General features: G+C 38.5%; 1 protein-coding gene across 4 annotated transcripts in view; it reads right to left on the bottom strand.

Annotated features, from left to right (window-relative positions):
• The window catches only part of CCDC171 (coiled-coil domain containing 171), a 158,592-nt gene that overhangs the window by 94,702 nt on the left and 42,787 nt on the right, over positions 1–21,103 (bottom strand). For all 4 annotated transcript variants that reach the window (XM_075527213.1, XM_075527216.1, XM_075527215.1 and 1 more), the window contains exons 10-14: positions 16,102–16,204; positions 10,989–11,092; positions 8,036–8,125; positions 5,927–6,127; positions 1,036–1,203 (exon numbers count right to left, since the gene is read on the bottom strand). In XM_075527213.1, coding sequence (XP_075383328.1) covers positions 1,036–1,203; positions 5,927–6,127; positions 8,036–8,125; positions 10,989–11,092; positions 16,102–16,204 — 666 coding nt within the window. The remainder of the gene's footprint in view (positions 1–1,035; positions 1,204–5,926; positions 6,128–8,035; positions 8,126–10,988; positions 11,093–16,101; positions 16,205–21,103) is intronic.

Genomic DNA, 21,103 nt, shown 5'->3' with positions numbered 1-21,103 from the left:
TGTTCACTCCCTTCCCTTCCATTCCCTTTCCTCCTTTACTTCAAAAGGAAAATAGAAATGTACACCCAGTCTACATAACCCAGAATTTATTTCATACTATCCCTCTTTAGTAATTGCCATTGATTGCTGGGCTATTTACTAAATGATGAGCAGAGTCAAAACGATTCACTGTAACCAGCCCTGTCCCTTACTCAGGCCAGAAGAGTGGTCACAATTCCAGCAGATGAGAAATGTCCCAAAGAGCTTTTCCCTTCCTATGCCTCAAGAACAAAATGTCAGGGCAGCCAAGAACTGGAGTCACTCTACTAGACTGTAGGACTGGCCTGATGGAGCCAGAACATGAACTGAAATCCTGAAGAGTGGCGTGTATTAGTCTGTGGAGCCAGTTTAAGATATTTATAAAGAGGTCCTTTCCTATAAATGGAGGGATTTCTGGGGAGAAAGGCCACATAAGCTTATTCACATTATAATCATTCAGAAAAGCAGAGCTTCTCCCTTAAACAAATATTGACATGTTTTATATTTTCTATTGTATTTCTGAATACAAATTTCATAATCCAAAAGTTACAATTAAACCAAAGAAACACAGTGGCATTTTTTCAGATAGTACCTCTGAATCATAAACATATAATTTAAAGATGATGTTCCTGGAGTAAGTGCATTTTGTTTCTGTTTTATGCTAAAATAAAGACTTGCTTTATTAGTGTAAATGACTAAGTTCTTTGAATTGCTTCATCAGTAAGATTAATTTATTTTCTTTTAATTAGGTCCCTGTGGCTAATATTGGCTAGTACTATTAGCATGTCCTGCACAGAAAGTGGAGCTTAGAGACTTCATACAGACTTCAGTCACATTTACATGCCCACAGCAATGGCATCAAACTGAGTTGTAGACAAGCCATAATTAATGGTATTGAATTATTAACGTCCAAATTCTTTTTGAAATAAGATGAATGTCAGTCCTTTTTAATGATACTGTGATGTGGACAAATGTCACTGAATTTAATAGAGGTAGCTGGTGCCTAAGGACACTTACCTTCTCATTAGCCCTGTTGAGGTCTAAGATCAGGGCATCAACATTCTCCTGCAAGACTGCACAAAGCTCAGACCAAGAGAATCTATCTAGGATGCCTTCTGGTTGTTTTATAAGCACACAGCCTGCTACCAAACGCTGGTATAAGCTATGGAGGAAGGTTAGCTTCTCCTGAGACAAAAAGAAAAATTAACTGTTATATCTGAACAGTGTTAGAATCCAAAGAGATGCATCATATGTGTAGTAATGTGAGCTGCACGCCGTGGAAAAAAAAACACAAAGCTCATTCTCAAACCTTTTCAAAAGCAATATTATTAATATTTGCAGTCACACATACTAAAGCCAGTGTAAGAAAACAGTTTTTACAACATTTGCTAATTAGACAGAATATATAAATAAAGCAAGCCCAATCCTGCAGTCATCACAACCATGACCTGATACAGATAAAAATTTCCGTGCTATCAGTAGATGCAATTTAATCATTCATGTTAACACTTTCAGGTACATTCAAATTGTACCCACTTCCAAGATCTGCATAGCACACAGAAAATTGCCTGATTGGCTTGGCAGCACAACACACTGTATATACAACTATCACTCTGAAGTCTTTTAAAAATTGTTTTTGAGTGGCTTATGTATGACTAAATAGCTAGACAAAATAGGCTTATAGCTTCATCAGTTAAATTCCAGAAGCCATGCCTCAGTCACTTGAACTGATTTTAGTCAGTAGTATAATAAATTGATGGCAGTTATAAATAAACTTTAGCAACAATAGCATGCAACAGAAATTCCAGCCTTCATTCTCTCAGCACATATATGCAACTTAGCAACTGATTAAGACAACAATAGAAAGCTGTCCCTCAAAAGCCACAAGACCCAGAGCCTTTACTCAAAGTCAGTAACCCACTGTAGAAGTTCCCATTGTTTTCCAGGGACCTTGGATAAGGCTTTATATCAAGAAACTGTGGATGACCAAGATGGGGAACTATGGTTTTTCCAAGCCCTTTCCATTATACTTAGCTGCATTTTCTCACAATTATTTAATGGTATTTTAGGCAAAAAAAAATTGTAGTTTAGTTAAATTTTGTTTCTAGCAGATGTCCTAATTCACTAAGGAAAATCCAGTGTGCCACCATCATTACATTTTTGCTTGAGCTGTGATAAACCAAGGATGATAACTACCCATTTGGCATAAAAAAGGGATCCCAAGACCCAAAATCAATTCACACATGTTGAATGCAACCACAGTGTTGTAGACATGCTGACTTTACAATATAGCCAGGCTTCTAGTTTCCTTCACTTTAATCATTATCTGATGTGTATAACAATTCCAGCTGCTTCATGTGGACACTATTTAAATACCAGGCTGCAAAAGAGGTGGAAAGAATGTTTCCTTTTTACTCAGTTGGCATGCACATCCAAATTTGTGGAAGTAATGAGCTCAATATGCACACAACTATGATAAAGAATATCATTGCTATTTCTAGTACAGAACTGCTTTATTGGGGGGAAAAAGCACAAAACTAACATCTGTAAACAAATATAAGGAGAGAGACCATAGTTCTGAAATAAGACTTTGTGAAGCAATTCCCACATATAGCACACCACAATGAACTAACAGGTCACAAATAAGAATTTCTAGGGTTTGTGGCACACAAGCAAAACTACCTCAGTTCCACATTTGCTATCTATCAATTGCCATGTGAATCAGTAATTAACAACACACAATGATGATACTATTGTTATGTTTCAATTGTAATACATTTTTGTTAACTTTCAATTTGAAGGAAAGAAATAATTGTTCGTCAGGCGTAGCTCTTTAAATAAACTCAGTTGTTTAAGAATTCAAAATAGGGGAAGGGTTAAGCTATTAGTTCTGATAGAGAAGGATCTGGAGAAGGATCACAGGTCAGCAGGAGAGCACCTGAAGAGCAGCACAAAAGAATTCCAGCCAATCCAGCCAGTAAGTCAGCTTCATCAGGGGCTCAACTTAAATGCCTCTATGTAAATGCACATAGTACGGGGAATAAACAAGAGGAGTTAGAGATGTGTGCACGCCTGGAAGGCCATGATCTTATTGGCATCACAGAGATGCGGTTGGATGGCTCCTATGACTGGAGTGTTGGAATGGAAGGATACAGGCTCTTTTGGAAGGGCAGGCAGGGGAGACAAAGGGTCGCCCTCTATGTCAATGATCACCTGGAATGCGTGGAGCTCCACCTAGGGATGGATCAGGAGACAACCAAAAGCTTATGGGTCAGAATTAAAGAGAGGGCAGGGACAGGTGACATTATAGTGGGGGTCTGCCACAGTCCACTCGACCAGGAAAACCGAGCAGATGAGGCCCTCTATAGACACATAGGAGCAGCCTCACGTTCAGAAGCCCTGGTCCTCATGGGGGACTTCAACCACCCCGGTATCTGCTGGAGGGACAACACAGCAGGGCATAACCAATTCGGGAGGTTCCTGGAATGCGTTGATGATAACTTCCTTCTCCAAGTGACAGAGGAGCCAACAAGGAGAGATGCTATGCTGGACCTTGTTCTCACCAACAACGAGGAGCTGGTGGGGAATGTGAAACTTAAGGGCATCCTTGCTGCAGCGACCATGAAATGGTGGAGTTGATCCTTAGGGCACTGAGGAAGGTGCACAGCAAGCTTGCTACCCTGGACTTCAGGAGAGCAGACTTTGGCCTCTTCAGGGGTCTGCTTGGTAGAGTATCATGGGATAAAGCCCTGGAGAGAAGAGGGGCCCAAGAAAGCTGATTAATATTCAAGGATCACCTCCTCCAAGCTCAGGAGCAATGCATCCCAACAAAGAGGAAGTAAGGCAAAAATGCCAGGAGGACTGCATGGATGAACAAGGAGCTCCTGGACAAACTCAAACACAAAAAGGAAGCCTACAGAGGGTGGAACCAAGGACAGGTAGCCTGGGAGGAATACAGAGAAATTGTCTGAGCAGCCAGGGATCAGGTTAGGAAAGCTAAAGCCCTGATAGAATTAAATCTGGCCAGGGACATCAAAGGCAACAAGAAAAGCTTCTATAGGTACATTGGTGGCAAAAGGAAGACTAGGGAAAATGTGGGCCCTCTCCAGAAGGAAACAGGAGACTTTGTTACCTGGGATATGGACAAGGCTGAGGTATTCAATGACTTTTTTGCATCAGTTTTCACCAGCAAGTGCTCAAGCCACACCACCCAAGTTGCAGAAGGCAAAGGCAGGGACTGGGAGAATGAAGAACCACCCACTGTAGGAGAAGATCAGGTTCAAGACCATCTAAGGAACCAGAAGGTGCACAAGTCCATGGGACCTGATGAGATGCATCAGCAGGTCCTGAGGGAACAGTGAGTCAGTCTCGCCTCTGTGCCCAGCAAGATCATGGAGCAGATCCTCCTGGAAACTATGCTAAGGCACATGGAAAATAAGGAGGTGATTGGTGACAGCCAACATGGCTGCACTAAGGGCAAATCGTGCCTGACAAATTTGGTGGCCTTCTACGGTGGGGTTACAGCATTGGTGGATAGGGGAAGAGCAAGAGACATCATCCACCTGGACTTGTGCAAAGCATTTGACACTGTCCCGCATGACATCCTTGTCTCTAAATTTGAGAGACGTGGATTTGACAGATGGACCGTTCTGTGGATAAGGAATTGGCTGTATGGTTGCACTCAAAGAGTTGTGGTCAACAGCTCAATGTCCAGGTGGAGACCAGTGACGAGTGGTGTTCCTCAAGGGTCACTGTTGGGACCAGCGCTGTTTAACATCTTTGTCAGCAACATGGACAGTAGGATTGAGTGCACCCTGAGCAAGTTTGCCGACAACACCAAGCTGTGTGGTGCGGTTGACACGTTGGAGGGAAGGGATGCCATCCAGAGGGACCCTAACAGGCTTAAGAGGCAGGCCCATGTGAACCTCATGAAGTTCAACAAGGCCAGTGCAAGATCCTGCACGTGGGTCGGGGCAATCCCAAGCACAAATACAGGCTGGGCGGAGAATGGATTGAGAGCAGCCCTGAGGAGAAGGACTTGGGGGTGTTGGTTGATGAGAAGCTCAACATGACCCAGCAACATGCACTTGCAGCCCAGAAAGCCAACCGTATCCAGGGCTGCATCAAAAGAAGTGTGAGCAGCAGGGCGAGGGATGTGATTCTCCCCCCTCTACATCACTCTCATGAGACCCCACCTGGAATACTGTGTTCAGCTCTGGGGCCCCCAACAAAAGAAGAACATGGACCTGTTGGAGTGAGTCCAGAGGAGGGCCAGAAAGATGATCAGAGGGCTGGAGCACTTCTCTTATGAAGACAGGCTGAGAGAGTTGGGGTTGTTCAGCCTGGAGAAGAGAAGGCTCTGGGGAGACCTTATAGCAGCCTTCCAGTACCTGAAGGGGGCCTACAAGAAAGCTGGAGAGGGACTTTTTACAAGGGCATGTAGTGATAGGACAAGGGGTAATGGCCTTAAACTGAAAGAGGGCAGATTTGGATTAGCTATAAGGAAGAAACTCTTCGCTATGAAGGTGCTAAGGCACTGGAACAGGTTGCCCAGAGAGGTTGTGGATGCCCCCTCCCTGGAAGTGTTCAAGGCCAGGTTGGATGGGGCTTTGAGCAGCCTGGTCTAGTGGAAGGTGTCCCTGACCATGGCAGGGGGGTTGGAACTAGATGATCTTTAAGGTCCCTTCCAACCCAAACCATTCTATGATTCTATGATATAGAAGGAAGGAGAATCAGTATGTCCTGAGATCTTGTAGATATTAAATATATATTTCAAAATACGTATCTTAAAATCATATTTTGGGGATAAATCTGTTAAGACTAAGAGTAACCATCTGATGTATGTAAATGTATAAAGTTGAGATTAAATAAAGACTCTTTTTGACAGTCATCTTGTCTCTGGTAATACCTTCATATCCTTCTGGTAAGCCCTGGTAAGCTTCTGGATTTCATTTTCAGATTCTGTGGCATGTACTTTCTCCTTCTCCCAGCATTGCCGTACATTCTGTAGTTCCATTTTTAAAGTTCCTATTAAAGTCTCTCTGTCTGCACACTTAGTGTGCAGATGATTTAACTCTTTATTGACATCAGCCAGGTTATCCTGAGCTTCCTGTAGAACAGAGGCATGGAACAGAAAGGCTGGTAAGAATTTTACTGTATAAAATGTTACCTTAGTCCAGTGCTCAGCATCTAAGGAAGTAAATAGTCATACAGCCACATGTGTTCAGAAGACGCCAGGCTAAGCTGACTGTATCTTGTCAGTAACAGAATTTCAAAGCTGACAATAGTCCTTCTCCACAGTTTGTAACCAGACAGCATCAGAAATCCATCTCAGAGAGTTAAAAGCTCCATGATGCAGCGACCTTTGGAATCCCCTCTACCCCACAACTGAGATGCAGAATGCATGGATGCAAGTTCCGCTCTGCAGAGTGGAGAGCTCTCAGAGCTAGTGAAAAGATACATTATTTTCATAAGTAAAACTCTGATCCGTTACAGCTGACTCGGTAGGCAACACAGACAGCTGTTGTTAGCCGCTGTATTCTTTATCTGCATAATAAAAAAATGTGAGGACTCTCTTCAGAGGTTTGACCATAGGAAGAAACTAATAATCAGAAATGGTCATAAATACAATCATCATGTTAGCAGTACCAAACCTCACTAGGTAAACAGGGAACTTAACACACTACCCCTTTTCAGCCAAAAGATTGCTGAGATGGAGTGGGCAGATACACATGCTTTCCTCTCCTACAAGCAATGGACTTCCAGCACTGCTAAAATTTGCTAAACGTCAAACAGAAAGCATTGTTTGTTTTTCATAAATTCATAGCTGCTTATAGAGGAAATATAATAAGAAAGACTCTCCCAAATTCATCAGACAATGACAACTTTTATTCTTCCTAATGAAAATACTAAAAGATTAAAGCAACGTTAAATTTCTAACACAAATGTTTTCAGACTGGATCTAGTTTTCACTCATATATATAATTTTATTACCAAAAATTTAAAGAGATCAGAAACTGGTGTACTGCATAAAACCCAGCGCAGTCTGCATGTAGCAAACTCAGTTTTTGCACGAAGAATACAAGTATCTGTTGCAATGGTTTGCAAAATTTTTAGGTGCCTTACAAAGGTGCTACAACAGAAGCAGAAGTCTTAAGTCTTCTGAACATAAACTAGTAAATAAAGTTCAGATCACATGACAGGAGATCATGTGCAAGTATCAATTAATGTGAAGATTCGATGAGTGTTGCAGAAGTATCTGTGACTAAACTGAAGTGATAAAGCAGCATATCCCCAGCAAAAGAATCTGAGAAACACTGGGAGTAGAGACATTCTATTTTGGCAGTAATATAATACACTGCCAGTTGGGAGATTAAGTTTAACCATGACCTCAGGACTTCCTCACTCCCTTGGCCACTGATGTAACCAGACAGGACATTACAAAAGTGGTGTGTCAGCCAAAAACAGAAACAAAAAAAAAAATTCTTGTTCAGAAACTAAAGAAAAGAGTTCTCCAGTGTTTTTATCCGTTCCCAGGTAGATTTTACTACAAGAAATTTTGGGCTGCACATTGTACAACTGTTAAGGATGACCTGATGCTTCATACGTACATTAAATTGTCTGATAAACACAAATACAAAAAAAAAATTCACAAAGGAAAGGACAGCTTTAATAAAATGTGCTTTCATATGAACAGAGGTAATTAAATTATCTTCTCCTTTTCTTGAGAAAAACAGTTAAGAGAAAAAAAATTACTGATGCTGATTTCAATATAAAACAATACTTTGCAAAATTGATAAATCTATTCCAAATTATTTCAGAAGTGCAATCATTGAAATGATCAGTCATGTAGTCTCAGGTGGTAACCAGAATAAAGCAGCATGCAAGGTAAACTAGTCTGCTCAACAGAATACAATGATACAGAGACTTATTCTGATAAGAAGAAAAGATACCTTAAATCCAGAGAGATACTTTCTGCAGAACTTTCAAATTTTATGTTAAGTTCATGAAACCATACCTTAAGGTCTTGACTTAAAGCACACATTTTCTCTTTGGATATCTCAAGTTCTTTTGTCATCTTTTCACACAAAGCCTTCATTTTCCCAAGCTGTGAAAAATACAGAGGTCAAACAGGCTTTTACAGAAAGGCTACATAATCACTTGAATATAAAGGAAGAATTTTGTATATAAATGTAAAAAAAAAAAAATTGTTTTCAATTCCTTTGACAATATCTATACTCCATACAATCTAAATAATGTGCCATTACATAAGCATTAAATAATTCTTTTATAATGATTTAAGATAAATAGCAGTGGCAGAATCCCAAACTGAGTCCACTATTAACCTTCCCATCAACTCTCAAAATATCTGACAAAAGCACAGACTTTGAAATGCATTTGAAAATGTAATAAATTCAGATTGCAATCTGGGGAGCGGTTCAAAGTCAGTGGCCATTTGCAGAAATTGTCCAGCTACATGCGTGGTCTCTATTTTTTACTGAGCACTGCATAGTACTCACATACCCATAAAAAAGCAGCAATGTTCCCAAGAGGCGTGGTGACTACTGAACTGTTTGTGGTGTTACAAGCAACCACCTTAGAGGTAGCTCATGACCATAATGTGTACTAGCTTCACCTTCCACTTTCAAAAAAGATAACAACACATCATTATAATCTATCTTTGGTTACCCAATGATGAGGTTAGCAATACAAATGTCTGAAAGAAAGCATCGAATAGAGATGTATTATAGTGCAGGTTACTGCCGGCACTTGAGCATTAAGGAGCAACTCAGAAGTAAAATATCCCATTTACAAAATTTACAAATTACTTTGGAAATTATGTTTTTGTTTGATCTCAAATCAGGGGACCTGGCAGAACCCTTAGAAATAATTACAGTAAATTACAGAATGTTACTGGAATATTTCCAGTCTTTTTGTTGGTTTACTAGCCTTCTCTCTCTCCCCAAACATATTCTAGCCTCTGCACTATACAGAAAGTCAAAAGCTTGTTAACTGTCAAAAACAAAACACTTCTGCACCTTTCAGTCACACAAATGAACTAGATCATTTAATCTAATGTTTAACACAGTAAGTTAAGGGTGACACATGACAAGTTTACCAGCATATTTCACGTATACATACAGGTGTACACGAATATTAATAACTCCATCAATATGTGGGGTCTTGTTGAAAATCTCTCTATAAAAAGAACCACTACATAATTACTCAAAACCAAACCATTACTGCTGTGTATTAAAACATCCTGTTTTTATTGCACAGTGCCCTTCATAGTCCCTTTGTGCATTATTGTATTATTAAAAAGTTTTATTACTAAACATATCTAATATATAAAAAGCCAAAAGCAGTGTTATCTATGGGGGCGAGGGTAATCAAGAAGGACAGAGCACTGCCCTTTCTGTGCACCATGAAGGTGCTCGGTGATCTCTGGCTCCATATGACAACTCCAGGGTCAGTCACACGCAGTCCTACTGGGAAGTCTTGTGGCAGGTCATCAGTTGGTCCTGCTCTGCTTGCGATTTATTTTCCTTGACAGTTCATTCTTCTTTCTGTCAGAATACTCTCTTTGCTTTCTTAGCAGCCACCCCCTTGGTCTCCCCACTGCTGTCTCTGGCACAGTTTCACAACAAAGCACATCACTAAGCCAAAGCCTGCTGAGTCGACTTTTCAACTGTGCTGCCTATCACGTGACATTCCTCCTCCCAAATAACAATTCGCTGTGGGTAATATGTTCCTAGTTACTCTGCAGCTTCCAGACTTGGGTCTCAGAAGAGTTTCATAATGACTATACACATCAGTTCTCTTATCTCACTGGGAGAGACCTAACAGTGCTTGCTGTTTACAAAAGTGTAATTGTTTCCATGGTCACTTATTTTTGCGCCCGTTGAACAAACTCAAAGGTCTTGCGGGAGACCATTCTTTTCCCAATAAAAGGGGCAAAGCTGATATACTTTTCTTCTATTTTTTTTCTTTTTTTTCCTTTTTCTATTTTTAAAAACGTTGTGAGTGACTAGATAGACTATGCATTTGTCAAAACAAAAGACAAAACCTACAAACGAAAAAACAGTACTGGCATTTTTACAATCTTATCACACCTTGCCTTTCTGTATTTGCCAATTTTATCCAAAGATAAGCTAATTACAAGTTTGTACAGAAGCTTTAACAGTGCAGTTAACTTCTCTCTACAGCCTTTAAAGCCACAAATTCATAAAACGTTTACACCCAAGAGGATTAATTTAATCACATTAGCAACACGAATGAGAAAATAAATGCAAGATTGTGACTTTTCAGTCAGAAATAAAAGGCCAGTAGGACTGCATGGAAAACATTTAATTTTTTTCACGGGTAAGACTTCCAAAATTGAAATATTTCCATTATTGTCTTAGATAACTTAAAGAAAGTATTGTCATGGTCCTGTTTTACTTGAAAAGACCTCAAAATAGCACGGAAAAAGATATCATCATAAACACATTCATCTCAGAAAATTATACCACTTTTTAAATGTACACGGGCATGTACATTTACTTAACCGATACCAATGACCGTTGAGGCTCAAGTGTTGCATATTTAGGAATATTTCTGTACACACTGCCCATCTTTTAAAAATCTTTTAAAAAATCACCATCTTTTAACTGAAATCCTAGATATGAATGGCTCATTTTCCTGAATGTTTATTGAAAATAATAACCGCAACAAGTTTAATAAGAAAACAAAACCAAATTAAACTAAAAAGAAAAAAAGAAAAAAACTCTTTTCCCTGTCCCCCCAAACGTAAGTGAAACTTCACTGCAGGGCAAGCTTAGAGAAGTAGTAGTGACAGAGATTATTTCTTTGGGTATATGTGAAGCTGTCAACTCAACATTCCCACTCTTCTGACCTTTTTTACAAGCAAAGCGTATGTACTGCTGCAGGCCAAAGGCGATACATATAGAGCCAAACACTGCAAGTGTTACCTCATTAGACATATCTTCCAGCTTGTTCTGGTAAGCTGTCAAGGTACACCTCAAAGTCTCAAGGACAGAGAAGCTTGGAGATTTATCTTTGTCCTTACAAGTGCCTGAAGAAAAATACAGAATGAAAATTAAGCCTTAAAGCCACAGAGAGAAAACTACTCACCCTGGATGAGAGGTATTAAAATTAGTTAGGGCTTCAGTGACAATACAAAACACTGAACAGCAGCCTTGTTTGCCACAAGAGAGGCAGCTGAATAGCCATACTTTCACAGCAAATACAGCTGAAAGACATTTGTATAAAAGCTTTAATACAAGATACAGAACTGTAAATTCTGGATTACATTTCTACCTAATGTATTTGGTATGCAGTCTCACATATAATTTCTACTGTGGTCAAGTCTGTGCATTCAGTCAGACCAGCCAACTCTAAAACCACACAATAACACACTTTGAAAAAAATGTTGCTTGAAAGTTAAGTATGTTACACTTTTCCTGACATTATTTTGCTGTTGTGACTAAGCATGCATATTATAATGTAGTACTTCATTTACTCAAAGCTTTACCAAGCCAAAGATCACATGACTGTGTTATGCTTGGAGAGGTCTTAAAAACCTTTTAAATGATCTTGAATTTCATTCCAAAGGAAATAATAAAAAAAATTTATTATCTGTCTGCAGAGTCCTACATAACGTTTCAATTATAAATCTTAAAGCTGATATATCCATTATATACACACTACACGTATTTATTAAACCTTTAGACGGAGACTTCTGATCTGGTTGCCTTAATTAGGGACATATGAATAAGTTTGAGCATTCCAAAGCCCGTAGTACAATGTGCTAAGAAAGCAAAACAACACTGTATTGATCAAGAGGTCACACGATGTCAGCTGATATTAAATTTCCAAGACCAAACTCTTCATTTTTTTCTGGTGTTACAGCAAAACACCAGGTTATTGACAGGTTCTTCTTCTCAGCATTATTTATATTAGTATGCAGTATTTATAAACTTATTTTGTAACAAATTATAGTATCATCTTTTCCATGAGTCTTAACGTGTTCTATAAGAAAAACTAACTTTACCAATGCTAACAGCATCCTTACATTGCAAAAGAAGTGAAAAAAAAAGGCATTTGAACTCCAGAGAGGCTAAACAATCATAACTCCCAGCAGAACTAAATGGTGATACAGGTGTTTACCACCTCTGAAAGGTCAGTGTCACTAAGCAATTTACCTAGAGTGGCTCATAAAGTCAAATCAGATACTAAACTCTAAGCCTTTTCTTTGGCTCTCCATAAACCTTTGTGAGCTAGATGAGGTGCACTCACAGACTTGCAGGCTGATACATTTTTTTTTAAGAATCCTATGGTTAGTGTTTTCTAGTAAGCATGCTATTCTACTCAAAGCATTATCCAAAAATGATAGATTTGTCCTGTAGGCTATACATAACGCACCAATGGTAGTCAGTGGAAAACTTACACATAGCACAAGTCAGAAAGTATTGCCAACAGCCATTCTGAAAATTTTTTCAATTAGTTAGCGTCTTCTCTCCCAACCCTTTGAGAATACCAGAAAGCACAGAGTGGACTATTCAGAGTGGACACTAACTTTTCACTTTGACTTGCCAGCCAACTGTTACTGTCAAAGTCACACCTAGTCAAACCAATGCAGGTTTGCAAGACTGCTTTCAGTAAACAGGAGCAAGATCTGCTCTACAGCATGCAAGTGAATTTAAAAAGAATGTGCATCCCAGTGACAGACTTCTGCTCTGTCCTATCAGCCACTCCAGTGGACACCTATTTACCACAGTTTCTAAAGGTCTACAGAGTCAGCGAAAAGCAGAATCTTCTTAATGAGACCCCAGTGCCCTTAACCAAACCTCTGAGTCCTAGAGATGTCCCAAATAGCAATGTTACACTTAGAATCAACCTAAAAATTAATAAAATCTGACCTTTTGTGAGAAGTTTAGGTTTCACATTTAAGAAAGCGACTAGTAACACCTTGCTATCATTTTTATCGCTTAACGACAGCTATAGTTAAGGATGCACAGGGTTCCAGTCCTGTCTTCTCAATTACAAGTGACTTCTCGCTACTACCCATTGTAGGAACATTTTGCAGTGATCTTGTTGCACAGGAAAAAGAAAGTACTATTCTTCCATACTCCTAGCTCTAGAGAAGTTGTAATTCACAATTCTCATTCAGTTTAAAATAATACCTATTAAGTCAATCTAGGGGTTGTCTTCCATCCCATAGTTTTCATCAAGCTCTCTAAATAATGTATCTTCATTTCTGAAGTCCCAACCTGCAATGCTGTCACTGAAACCCGCCTCTGAACTATCTTAATTTACATCATGTTTGCCAAAACCAGACTTTTGCCAGTAAACTTTCCATGCTGGCAGTCCTTGCCTTTTCTGCAACCCTATTTTCTAGGCAGCCCAGTCTGCCAACAGAAATACCAGATTCCACCTTCCTGCACTAGCTGAAAACAAGCCTATGGCTTTAATACAGGCCAAATGTTGTCTGTCTTCATACAACTATGCAGGAGACATGCAACATAATCCAAACGGCACTCTCTTGCTGGGGAGGCCCTGCTTCAGCAATGAGGGGGGAAAAAACCCAATACTTGAAGCATTTGCCCAGTATCACCTAGAGTTGGGGAGAAGAATTTTGGGAAAATGCCAGGTTCAACAGAAGTCTGACAGGAGGTATATAAGTGAGTAAACTCTTAAACCTGCTGCTTCAGACTTTCTACTAATGGTACTGGGCCTGGCTAGAATAGAGTTAATTTTCTTCATAGCAGCTCATACGGTGCTGCATTTAGATTTTTGACCAAAACGGTACTGGTGGCCAGCATTAAACGGTGACACTAACTCAAAGCAGCTAACACTCTTAGGACTTTCTACTCAGTTCACTTTTTTTTCAGATTATTACAACCACAAATTTATTTTTTCCTGAAATGAAGACAAACTTCCCTGAGTACAAACCCTGTTGCTGAATAACTGCAAAATATGATAAATTGAACAGGGACAAACTGAAATCATGCAAATTGCCCAATAAGAGTAACAATGCCGAGGAAAATTTATAAAGGTCACTTAAAAAGATGTGGAGTTATGCTTGTTATTTTGGAATGTATAAAGAAAAAAATAACTTTTTAAAATACCTCGGGTTTTGATCTTAAAAATATAAAGTCTTCTCTTCTTTTTCCTGTACAGCCCAATAATCACAGCCCGATCAGCACTTAAATGAAGGGGCTGCACCTTTAATATTGACAGACTTTTAATTAGATCTCTCAACCACTTGAGTTGAAAGTTAAAAACAAAAACAAGAAAGAAAGACTGCCCAGCCAGCTGTGGCTCATGTAGCCCCTCATCTGCTAATTAGATTACAAAGATTTAAGATTTTACCTTTTAATGGCCCATAGGCATTCCCATTTCAAATATGATTACATTAAACATTTTTTTTAAAATTGAAAAAAATGCTGTTACATAATAAATTCGTAAGTGCAACACAGTAAGGCAATAGCATTAAAAATTTAAGTTTCACACTTAGAAGCATAGTAAATATGTAGAACAAATGTCTTAGTCAATGTCCATTTTAATATTAGCTGTAAAGACTCAATCAAGAGCAGAGCTAAATTTGACTTTCTGCCTCAACTGAGCCTCTGCAGAGATGCTGAATCTTAAAAAAAAAAATCTCTTTAAATAAGATCTTTCAAAGTTTACCTTAAACAAAGCAAATTAATACTGAAGTTACTGTTACTGAATCCCTAATATTACAGAAACAGGTCAAAGCTGTTCTCTGCAAGGTTTACCACTAGGGAGAACAGAAAACCTACCCAAAAGACAATTACTGCTTTGGAAATTGCACTTTGGCAGCAGCATCCACCTCCCCCCAGAATTGCTGAAGCCCCTCTGGGCATGTGGAACTTTGCAAGATTGAGGAAAACACACAGTTTTGAAGAGCTTTTCAGTCTGATGTATCTACAGTAAACCTACAAGTATTACCCACAGGAATTACATTTATAATTACAAAATAAAACTGATACCAGTTCCCAAATAAAAAAATCATACAGCCCATGTGAGGAAATCAATGCATCACAGATTCAAAGTTAGGCTTTTACTGACAACAGAAATCTCAAGAAGTTCCTTTATTCAATTTTAACAGTACCAGGCCCTAAAAAATCTTTTTTGTGAAGATACAAAAAAACTGAATCTTCATTTAAAGGTGTTATATGACCCATTTATGTCTACTGTTGCTAAAAAGTGCAGAAACATATCATCACAATTTACAGAAAATAAACCCATTTGCTCTTTAAGCAACATTTTGCCTGTTTTCTTCCAGTTTACTTGCATTGTAAGTTGGAAGCATTTTATGCCTAGTGTGTGATTTTCTAACAGGAACCACATAGAGAAAACTTTTATAGATAGTTTTAAATGAAGATTTTTTAAAAGTGTACTATTTTCACCTTTTAAAAAATTACTAGCTTTGATATTAAAGTTCAGCTTGTTTATGTTAGCCACTATTTCAAATGTTTAAGCAGGCAGCAATTTGTTGAGTTTGATACAATAATTACATATAAAGCTAAGTAACATAGTGACAACCACTGACTTACAATTAATTTTAATGAAAACAAATACTTGTTCTATATTAGATCAAATGAGTGCAATACAGTACTAGTCCACAATCAACAGTAAAAAGTATTGTGTTATATCATGTGTCCTACACAACCTTTGTGAATATATGACCTTTAAGTTGCTGAAGGTTGCCTCAGAATTTGGCTCAGTTCAGGCAAAACATCTGTTCCCTTTGCAGGTATACTGTAAGGACTTTTTTCTCGGTTGGATTTAGAGCACAGCAAGTGAGCCCTTTTCTGACCGATCATATACACCCCAGCATTTGTAAATCAAGCTCTGGGCTGACAACAGCAGGTCCACATTCCGTCACCCTTTCTCAGCTAGCAAGGCCATTTGACTGCTGTGAGAACTGCTCTTATCATGTCATCAAATCAAAGCATGTTGAGAAGAGGGAATGCAAGAGGCATCTGCAGAATTCCCACAATGTAGTGACTTTGGAACATTGACAGATGCATCTGTCATTTTATACCTTCAACTAACCTGCTGTCCGCTGGCCTGACATAGCAAAGCTGTCCAAGAGTAACTCCAGCTCTCTCATGTTGTTTTCATACGTCTCTGTTAGAAAGACCTGGTGTTTCTTGGCCTTTATTTGACAGGAGATACAGACAAGACAAGAGAGGAAAAAAAGAAACCCATTAAAATAGTAAACAGAAGAAATACAGATCACAATGGTATTTTTGTTCCCCTTCAAATTTAAATTCCTGCTATATTTCTTATTACTCCTTTTCTTGAGCCAAGAGACCTAACATGACATCACGAATAAGTAACACAGAACCCTGAAACACATTTAAAATAGAACTAAAGGCTTCAGGTAGTCAGAAGAAAAAGAAAAAATATTTGTACTGAAACCTAGTCTTGATGATCTTCTCCTTTAAAAATTTCTTAATGAACATTAATTAACTGCTGCCCATCTATGCAAGCAATGAAATCTATTGTTACACCCTACAAGGGCATCCAGAAAGACACCACACTACTGGCAGACAGGCTAGAAATTCATGATTTGGCACTCAGTCAAATCCCACACCTATTCTCATTGCAAACCTGCCTACTTTAATTGTTAGTATCTTCCATGCTTGATAGTGATTTCTTCAATATCAAAAACTCCTCCTTATGCATGGAATATAAAGCAGCAGAGTCCTTCAGCTCCCATCACTGAAATTTCTTAAAGAAAGCTGTTCACTAAGTGCAGCCTATTGTTCAAATCCAGACACTGGCTTTATTCTGCAGGTAGAAACGTATTACAGCAGATTTTTTAATCACTACAATAGAAAGACTATTATCAAATCATTCCTTCAATTTATATCTGGTATTAAAACTTGCAATTTTCAAAGACATGCATCCGCAATTCCAGACAAGACCATGGTCATCTTGGACATACGTAGTTCTGACTTCTCAAAAAAATGTACAATTTTAGCAGCTGACTGACAAAAAGTAATACATCTCAGCAGTTTAGGGGGGGGGGGGGGGGAAACAAACACCAAAACCAAAACCCCCCAACAACCCCTCCCCCCCAAACCAAGAGGAAACTAGATTTAAATAACTTCACAATTTTCATGACAAAGGTTATGCTCAAAGATGTCTCATTACTTTTAATTACTCAATTTATTTTTATTCTACATTCTAACACCTATTTGAGTAATTTCCATTTCCACTTGGTAATGGAAGGTTACCCTTTTTGTACAGAGAAAAATCCTACTGTTTTTTATCATATCTATAAACTATTGCTTTAGTTATGCTTCACTGAATGTGTAAGGATCCAGTCAATTTCTCAAGTGTGGGAAACATCCTCCCCAGGAAAACTGCTACATACTGGTAGCATATAACTGTCAGGCTAAAAAACCAAGAAAATGCATTTAATTCTCTGCAGTGTTCTTCACTATTCAGTTTAAATATTTCATAAATTTGCTTTACTCTTTCAATTTTAATTATATGTACTGTATATCAACTAATATATTATTCATATGTGTATTTCAATGTTAGGTCCCCTGTAGCATTTACACGCCTTTCGTTGTGTAAGAATTTGTACTACACTTCATAAAGAATTTCCAAACCACTTCTATATATTCAAAAATAACTACTTTTTAATTTTTACTCTATAAAATTATCTATATAAATAGAGCTTGTAATTGCTGAGCTCCAGTAAAAAATATTTTATGGGATGCAAACATATTAAAATAATTTACTCTCACGTACTGATGCAATCTCAAAGACCTCACGTATTACAAATAAGAAAATGTAAGAATATGATCAGCATCACAATAAAATAAGTACTCTTTTTACATAAACCACTCCAGCACAGACAAGGTCAAGCTAAATCTTCCCAGAAAAACCTTTTCCCATGGAAAAGTCAAATGTGAGAACTTTTTTCAATCTCTTCATCCAATTTTTTCATTTGGTTTAGTTAATTTACCACAATTTAGTCAGTATATTCCAGCCTATTCAGCCTTCACCACTTCTCTGTGCTTTATTTGCTAACTGCATCTACACTCCCTAAGCCAATTTCAGTCTCTTTTTCAACAGCAATAAAGATCAAAAGGAAATTCCTTAGACTAGCCAGTTTCTCTACACTTCAGCTGCAAAGTATTTAGTATCTTTCCTTTCTAACTCCCATTTTCAATCACTGTCCCCATTATCAAAAATTGAAGAAAAATACTGTAAACTACAGTGCTGGAAAGCCAGGCACAGATTAAGAGTACAAAAGGGTCTAAACATATCAATCTAATTTCTTATGTATCACTGACAGGTATCCAATAAGAACATGTAGAGTCATAAAATCATGGAATAATTTAAGCTGACAGGATCTCTGGAGATCATCTGGTCCCACTCCCCACTCAAAGCTCAAAGTCAGGTTAGGTTGCTCAGAGCCTTGTCCAGTCAAGTTCTGAGTATCCTCAAGGATGGAGTTTCAACAACCCCTCCAGGCAACCTGCTCCAATATCTCACAATCCTCACTGTGAAGGTTTTTTTCTTCCCCTTACAGGTAATTAGAATTTCCCTTTCTAAAACTTCTGTTTTCTCTCATGCTTTCACCGCACAGTTCTAAATAGAGTGTAGCTCTGTCTTCTCCATAAGCACTCATTTGATGGTTCATGGCAGTAGCTATAACTCCCTTAGTTTTCTTTTCTTCAGTCTGAGCAAACACAGCATACATGACTCTCTACTTTGAAAAGGAAAATGGAGTCCACAAGCGTAGAATGCAAACATAATCAACTGCAGCTGCTGAAAGATATCTTCTGCCAGGTCCAGCTATTCCAGGAGATGAGATTACTTCCCTCTCAGCAACTCCATCCATCATCATATTTGTGTTAGGGGATGCCATTCCTGTAGAATTACTGGAAAGGTATTGGTGTGAGTGTTCGTAGATTTCTTCAAAAGGGAAATCAGATGACAAGTGCTAAAGCCTTTACTTAAACAGAGTTTGCTTCCCAGACCACACTAGTAGAAACAGGTGAATGAACACTTGTAAAGTAAGCCTTCTGCTGACTTTGCTCGACTTCCTGCACATCGGGATGGACCATTCTTGACCTTGGAGGTGATCCTTGAAAACTACCTTGAAAATCAAAGGCAGCAGGAGGCCTGTATGGATGCTCCTGACTAAATTAAAATATTAGTAGGAAGCGTAAAGGAGGTGGAAGCAGACATAGGTGACCTGGAAGAAATACAGAGACACTGTCCAAGCATGGAGGGATATGCTTAGGAAAGCCAAAATCCGAAGTTGAATCTGGCAAGGGACATGAAGGGCATCAAGAAAGGCCTCACCAGCAAAAGGAAGACTAGGCAAAATGTGGGCCCGCTGCTGAATGGGGCAGGGGATCTCGTGACTAAGACGCAGAAAAGGCCTTCTCAATGCCTTTTTCACCTCAGTCTTTCCTGGTAGAAGCTGCCTTCAGGAATCCCAGGTCCCTGAGACCAGTGGTAAAGTCTTCTTGTGAAGTTTGCACGAATGCTTCAGAATTTAAAATTCTCAAAATATATTAGCAGTATTTCCTGTACCCCCCAAACACAATGCCCTCCCTCACAAGATATTCAGAGTAGGAGGCTAGAAACCAAACAATATGGGAGCAAAGACATATTTTCTGAACCCAGAATATATGCTGAATTGTAGCATATACAATGCTTCCCCAAGTCAAACTTCATATCCTTAAGAAGACTCCTATTACCATAAAACACCCCTTGAGGACAAAAAAAATTTTGGTAGAAAAATGTGTTTGGCAACATATTTACTTAACCATCAACTTTAAAACACAACCACATTTTTAAAGAAATTAAATAGAAGCCAAGTATTTTTCATTACAAGTACTGTAGGCTCCAACAGGATAAAATGTTTTTTCCAAATGCTTTGAATCCTTATCTGTAAGGATAACCAGAATTATTAGGAAAACCTACTACTTATAAAAATTATTCCATCCACTGTCAGAATTATGCTAATCTTCCAGAAGTAGGGTATTTGCATTTATCTGAGCAATTCCCTGCTACCTTGGTTGCAGAGATACTTTCCTTAACTACCAGTATTCGATTTTGGTATCATTCCATCACCTATTCCAGGACAGAAATGAAGTCCCATTGATTTTTCAGCATTTTCCAAAAGCCATCGCTGAAAAAATAAATGCAAACTCTACGCACACTTCCAGAATAGCCCAGATGACCTGATGCTGCAAATGTGCATCTGTATCTCAAGTTCAATAACATTTAAGAAATAAACATGTAGGCAGGAGTTTAAGGCCTCATCAAAATTAACTTATCAAAACCCCCATAGTATTATGCAGGGAACTGGGATCCAGTCCTGCAATGAAGTGACATTATTCCAAGAAGAATTTTCTCTACTTTGTTTACAGTTACAGGGATTTTCCTGTATGGCTCTCTTGCACAGGGACTAATTCACCCACTCAGTCTGCAGTACAAATCCCATCTGGTGATGGCAGAGCAAGTGCCAAAGCCAGAACTATCCACACAGCCACCAAAAAGCAGTATGTTCAGATACTCCTTGAAAAGCATTTGGGTAAATTCTTTACAAAAGCATCAGAATGTTTAGCAGGCATGACCTTGGGGGAACCAAATCAAAGCATTTATAGAAATAGGCTCCAAATGACTGCTCCAGTTAACAAAAAATGGGTTTTACTTAAATTATGTTCTGTATAGCAGAATAATGACACAAATTTTAAGCCACCAAGCATAAACTGCAGTATAAAAAACAAAACAAAACCCTCATTGACAATCTCCCTCTGTAGGCTACTATTTATTTTTGCTCAAGTTATCTAACTATTGAATACCTAATAGAGTTTCTTTACTTTCTCATATGAGCTAGAATTTTCCAAAGCCCCCTCCTATAGAAAGGTCTTTAAAAAGTGTCTAGGCATGTGTAAATTAAACACAATTTCTCAAGGAATTTAGTGTCTCAGTTTTAATACCTGAAATAAAATTAATTTAAAAATGCCCAAGTTTTACATGGAACTGTTCTAGTCCCCTGAATAGAGATTTGTAA

The sequence above is a fragment of the Mycteria americana genome, chromosome Z (assembly GCF_035582795.1).
Source record: "Mycteria americana isolate JAX WOST 10 ecotype Jacksonville Zoo and Gardens chromosome Z, USCA_MyAme_1.0, whole genome shotgun sequence".
NCBI lineage: Eukaryota > Metazoa > Chordata > Aves > Ciconiiformes > Ciconiidae > Mycteria > Mycteria americana.
Note: the sequence above shows the minus strand (reverse complement) of the source record. Positions and strands in the feature narration are given on the sequence as shown.